The 6,147-nt window shown below is 70.3% G+C and overlaps 1 protein-coding gene across 1 annotated transcript in view; it reads right to left on the reverse strand.

The window, feature by feature from the left end:
* Positions 1–5,482, reverse strand: part of mindy4 (MINDY lysine 48 deubiquitinase 4) — a 303,244-nt gene extending 297,762 nt beyond the window's left edge. The window contains exon 1 of the mRNA XM_069914923.1: positions 5,311–5,482. Coding sequence (XP_069771024.1) covers positions 5,311–5,373 — 63 coding nt within the window. The 5' untranslated portion in view covers positions 5,374–5,482. The remainder of the gene's footprint in view (positions 1–5,310) is intronic.
* Between the last annotated feature and the right edge of the window lie 665 nt (positions 5,483–6,147).

The following is a 6,147-nucleotide window of genomic DNA, read 5'->3' on the forward strand; positions in this document are numbered from 1 at the left end:
CCACATCCCCTCCCTCACCACATCCCCTCCCTCACCACATCCCCTCCCTCACCACATCCCCTCCCTCACCACATCCCCTCCCTCACCACATCCCCTCCCTCACAACATCCCCTCCCCCTCCAGCACCCTCCCACACCACATCCCCCCCCAGCCCCCTCCCTCACCACATCCCCCCTCCCCTCCCTCACCACATCCCCTCCAGCCCCCTCCCCCTCCCTCACCATATCCCCCCAGCCCCCTCCCCTCCCTCACCACATCCCCCTCCAGCCCCCTCCCCCACCAGCCCCCTCCCCCTCCAGCCCCCTCCCCCTCCCTCACCACATCCCCTCCAGCCTCCTCCCCTCCCTCACCACATCCCCTCCAGCCCCCTCCCCCTCCACATCCCCCTCCCCCTCCCTCACCACATCCCCTCCAGCCCCCTCCCCTCCCTCACCACATCCCCTCCAGCCCCCTCCCCTCCCTCACCACATCCCCCTCCAGCCCCCTCCCTCACCACATCCCCCTCCAGCCCCCTCCCCCTCCAGCCCCCTCCCCCTCCAGCCCCCTTCCCCTCCAGCCCCCTTCCCCTCCAGCCCCCTCCCCCTCCAGCCCCCTCCCCCTCCACATCCCCCTCCCTCACCACATCCCCTCCAGCCCCCTCCCCCTCCACATCCCCCTCCAGCCCCCTCCCCCTCCAGCCCCCTCCCCCTCCAGCCCCCTCCCCCTCCAGCCCCCTCCCCCTCCCTCACCACATCCCCTCCAGCCCCCTCCCCCTCCCTCACCATATTCCCCCCAGCCCCCTCCCCTCCCTCACCACATCCCCCTCCAGCCCCCTCCCCCTCCAGCCCCCTCCCCCTCCAGCCCCCTCCCCCTCCAGCCCCCTCCCCCTCCAGCCCCCTCCCCCTCCAGCCCCCTCCCCCTCCAGCCCCCTCCCCCTCCCCTTCCAGCCCCCTCCCCCACCAGCCCCCTCCCCCTCCAGCCCCCTCCCCCACCAGCCCCCTCCCCCTCCAGCCCCCTCCCCCTCCCTCACCACATCCCCTCCAGCCTCCTCCCCTCCCTCACCACATCCCCTCCAGCCCCCTACCCCTCCACATCCCCCTCCCCCTCCCTCACCACATCCCCTCCAGCCCCCCTCCCCTCCCTCACCACATCCCCTCCAGCCCCCTCCCCTCCCTCACCACATCCCCCTCCAGCCCCCTCCCTCACCACATCCCCCTCCAGCCCCCTCCCCTCCAGCCCCCTCCCCCTCCAGCCCCCTCCCCCTCCAGCCCCCTCCCCCTCCAGCCCCCTTCCCCTCCAGCCCCCTTCCCCTCCAGCCCCCTTCCCCTCCAGCCCCCTCCCCCTCCAGCCCCCTCCCCCTCCACATCCCCCTCCCCCTCCCTCACCACATCCCCTCCAGCCCCCTCCCCCTCCACATCCCCCTCCCCCTCCCTTACCACATCCCCCTCCAGCCCCCTCCCCCTCCCTCACCACATCCCCCTCCAGCCCCCTCCCCCTCCAGCCCCCTCCCCCTCCAGCCCCCTCCCCCTCCAGCCCCCTCCCCCTCCAGCCCCCTCCCCCTCCCTCACCACATCCCCTCCAGCCACCTCCCCTCCCTCACCACATCCCCCTCCAGCCCCCTCCCCCTCCAGCCCCCTCCCCCTCCAGCCCCCTCCCCCTCCAGCCCCCTCCCCCTCCAGCCCCCTCCCCCTCCAGCCCCCTCCCCCTCCAGCCCCCTCCCCCTCCAGCCCCCTCCCCCTCCAGCCCCTCCCCCTCCCTCACCACATCCCCTCCAGCCCCCTCCCCTCCCTCACCACATCCCCTCCAGCCCCCTCCCCTCCCTCACCACATCCCCCTCCAGCCCCCTCCCCCTCCAGCCCCCTCCCCCTCCAGCCCCCTCCCCCTCCAGCCCCATCCCCCTCCCTCACCACATCCCCTCCAGCCTCCTCCCCTCCCTCACCACATCCCCTCCAGCCCCCTCCCCCTCCACATCCCCCTCCTCCTCCCCCTCCACATCCCCCTCCCTCACCACATCCCCTCCAGCCCCCTCCCCTCCCCCTCCCCCTCCCTCCAGCCCCCTCCCCCTCCAGCCCCCTCCCCCTCCAGCCCCCTCCCCCTCCAGCCCCCTCCCCCTCCACATCCCCCTCCCCCTCCCTCACCACATCCCCTCCAGCCCCCTCCACATTCCCCTCCCCCTCCCTCACCACAACCCCTCCAGCCCCCTCCCCTCCCTCACCACATCCCCTCCAGCCCCCTCCCCTCCCTCACCACATCCCCTCCAGCCCCCTCCCCTCCCTCACCACATCCCCCTCCAGCCCCCTCCCCTCCCTCACCACATCCCCTCCAGCCCCCTCCCCTCCCTCACCACATCCCCTCCAGCCCCCTCCCCTCCATCACCACATCCCGCCTCAGCCCCCACCCTCACCACATCCCCCCCTCACCTCCCTCACCACATCCCCTCCATCCCCCTCCCCTCCCTCACCACATCCCCTCCAGCACCCTCCCCTCCCTCACCACATCCCCTCCAGCCCCCTCCCCCTCCAGCACCCTCCCTCACCACATCCCCCCCAGCCCCCACCCTCACCACATCCCCCCTCCCCTCCCTCACCACATCCCCTCCATCCCCCTCCCTCACCACATCCCCTCCATCCCCCTCCCTCACCACATCCCCTCCATCCCCCTCCATCACCACATCCCCTCCATCCCCCTCCCTCACCACATCCCCTCCATCCCCCTCCCTCACCACATCCCCTCCATCCCCCTCCCCTCGCTCACCACATCCCCTCCAGCACCCTCCCTCACCACATCCCCCCCAGCCCCTCCCTCACCACATCCCCTCCAGCACCCTCCCCTCCCTCACCACATCCGCCCCAGCCCCCTCCCCTCCCTCACCACATCCCCCCTAGTCCCCTCCCCTCCTTCACCACATCCCCCCAGCCCCCTCCCCTCCCTCACCACATCCCCTCACCCCATACCCCTCCCCTCCCTCACCACATCCCCTCACCCCATACCCCTCCCCTCCCTCACCACATCCCCTCACCCCATACCCCTCCCCTCCCTAACCACATCCCCTCACCCCATACCCTCCCCTCCCTAACCACATCCCCTCACCCCATACCCTCCCCTCCCTCACCACATCCCCTCACCCCATATCCCTCCCCTCCCTCACCACATCCCCGCACCCCCAGGCCTCTCCAGCCCCCTCCCCCACCACAACCCCTCACCCCCAGACCCCTCCAGCCCCCTCCTCTCCCTCACCACATCCCCTCACCCCCAGACCCCTCCAGCCCCCTCCCCTCCCACACCACATCCCCTCACCCCCAGACCCCTCCAGCCGCCTCCCCTCCCTCACCACATCCCCTCCAGCCCCCTCCCCTCCCTCACCACATCCCCTCCAGCCCCCTCCCCTCCCTCACCACATCCCCTCCAGCCCCCTCCACTCCCTCACCATACCCCTCCAGCCGCTTCCCCTCCCTCACCACATCCCCTCCAGCACCCTCCCCTCCCTCACCACATCCCCTCCAGCCCCCTCCCCTCCCTCACCACATCCCCTCCAGCCCCCTCCCTCACCACATCCCCCTCCAGCCCCCCTCCCCCTCCAGCCCCCTCCCCCTCCAGCCCCCTCCCCCTCCAGCCCCCTCCCCCTGCACATCCCCCTCCCCCTCCCTCACCACATCCCCTCCAGCCCCCTTCCTCTCCACATCCCCCTCCCCCTCCCTCACCACATCCCCTCCAGCCCCTCCCCTCCCTCACCACATCCCCCTCCAGCCCCCTCCCCTCCCTCACCACATCCCCCTCCAGCCCCCTCCCCCTCCAGCCCCCTCCCCCTCCAGCCCCCTCCCCCTCCACATCCCCCTCCCCCTCCCTCACCACATCCCCCTCCAGCCCCCTCCCCCTCCCTCACTACATCCCCTCCAGCCCCCTCCCCTCCCTCACCACATCCCCTCCAGCCCCCTCCCCTCCCTCACCACATCCCCTCCAGCCCCCTCCCCTCCCTCACCACATCCCCCTCCAGCCCCCTCCCTCACCACATCCCCCTCCAGCCCCCTCCCCTCCCTCACCACATCCCCTCCAGCCCCCTCCCCTCCCTCACCACATCCCCTCCAGCCCCCTCCCCTCCCTCACCACATCCCCCTCCAGCCCCCTCCCTCACCACATCCCCCTCCAGCCCCCTCTCCCTCCAGCACCCTCCCCCTCCAGCCCCCTCCCCCTCCAGCCCCCTCCCCCTGCACATCCCCCTCCCCCTCCCTCACCACATCCCCTCCAGCCCCCCTCCCCCTCCACATCCCCCTCCCCCTCCCTCACCACATCCCCTCCAGCCCCCTCCCCTCCCTCACCACATCCCCCTCCAGCCCCATCCCTTCCCTCACCATATCCCCCTCCAGCCCCCTCCCCCTCCAGCCCCCTCCCCCTCCAGCCCCCTCCCCCTCCCCCTCCCCCTCCAGCCCCCTCCCCCTCCCTCATCACATCCCCTCCAGCCCCCTCCCCTCCCTCACCACATCCCCCTCCAGCCCCCTCCCCCTCCAGCCCCCTCCCCCTCCCCCTCCAGCCCCCTCCCCCTCCCTCATCACATCCCCTCCAGCCCCCTCCCCTCCCTCACCACATCCCCCTCCAGCCCCCTCCCCCTCCAGCCCCTCCCCCTCCAGCCCCCTCCCCCTCCACATCCCTCTCCCCCTCCCCTCCCAGCCCCCTCCCCCTCCAGCCCCCTCCCCCTCCAGCCCCCTCCCCCTCCAGCCCCCTCCCCCTCCAGCCCCCTCCCGCTCCCTCACCACATCCCCCTCCAGCCCCCTCCCCCTCCAGCCCCCTCCCCCTCCACATCCCCCTCCCCCTCCCCAGCCCCTCCCCCTCCTCAGCCCCCTCCCCCCTCCAGCCCCCTCCCCCTCCAGCCCCCTCCCCCTCCAGCCCCCTCCCCCTCCAGCCCCCTCCCCCTCCAGCCCCCTCCCCCTCCAGCCCCCTCCCCCTCCAGCCCCCTCCCTCACCACATCCCCCTCCAGCCCCCTCCCCCTCCCTCACCACATCCCCCTCCAGCCCCCTCCCCCTCCAGCCCCCTCCCCCTCCAGCCCCCTCCCGCTCCCTCACCACATCCCCTCCAGCCCCCTCCCCCTCCAGCCCCCTCCCCCTCCAGCCCCCTCCCCCTCCAGCCCCCTCCCCCTCCAGCCCCCTCCCCCTCCAGCCCCCTCCCCCTCCAGCCCCCTCCCCCTCCAGCCCCCTCCCCCTCCAGCCCCCTCCCCCTCCAGCCCCCTCCCCCTCCAGCCCCCTCCCTCACCACATCCCCCTCCAGCCCCCTCCCCCTCCCTCGCCACGCCCCCCGCCCCGCCCCCTCGCCTTTGCCCGCTGCGCCACGGCCTGTACCTTGCGGCTGAGATACTCCCTGACGAGGGCGGCCGCCGTCTCCTCCACGCTGCCGTTCTCCATGGCCGCCGACGGGCTGCCTGCGCCGTGTTTTCCTCCTTCATTCAAATCATCCAGCCCGAAACTGCGCCAGGCTCTCGCGCTCCCGGCCACACTAACCTGCTGGTCCAAGTCCCCGCCCCTTTCCCGGACCCCACCGCTGATTGGACGAAGCCGAGCACGGCCTGCAGGATTGCCTTGACTAAGGGTCGCCACGCATGCCAATCACGTTGACGTCAGCCGCAAAGTTCGGTTGCGATGCCTTCCGTTGCTGAGGGAAGCACCTGAGTAGCAACGGCTGCTCTCGCGTGCGCCTGCGCATGAACGTGGCAGGGTGGGGTCCACAAGCAGGTACTTAAAAGGGCAATAACCAGGATTTCCTGCTCATTCCAACTTGCTCAATGTGAGCCATTTCAGGATCCCTCGACACACATAAACAACAATTTTGCACTCAGCCATGAGTGTGAGCAATCACTCAGAGTGAATCACAATTTATCATAAAATTCTTTGTCACATTTGCAAATATTGCTGTAAAATACATTCCCAACCTCATGATCTGGCCTTTTAGGAATTGCTTTTAAATTCTAGGGACAGCTCCCCTGGACAGAATGAAGAAACAAGTGCATTCACACTCTCTTGGTGCGAGACACTCATTATTACTGTTAAAGGTGTGAGAGATGAGTAAGACTAATATGAAAATATGAGAGATGAAGAAAGCTAGTATGGATAAATGTGTAATGAATAAAGCCAGTATGAATAGGATAAGGGTAGATAATAGAATGTAGGAAGTAAAGTTAG

The sequence above is a fragment of the Narcine bancroftii genome, chromosome 1 (assembly GCF_036971445.1).
Source record: "Narcine bancroftii isolate sNarBan1 chromosome 1, sNarBan1.hap1, whole genome shotgun sequence".
Lineage (NCBI taxonomy): Eukaryota > Metazoa > Chordata > Chondrichthyes > Torpediniformes > Narcinidae > Narcine > Narcine bancroftii.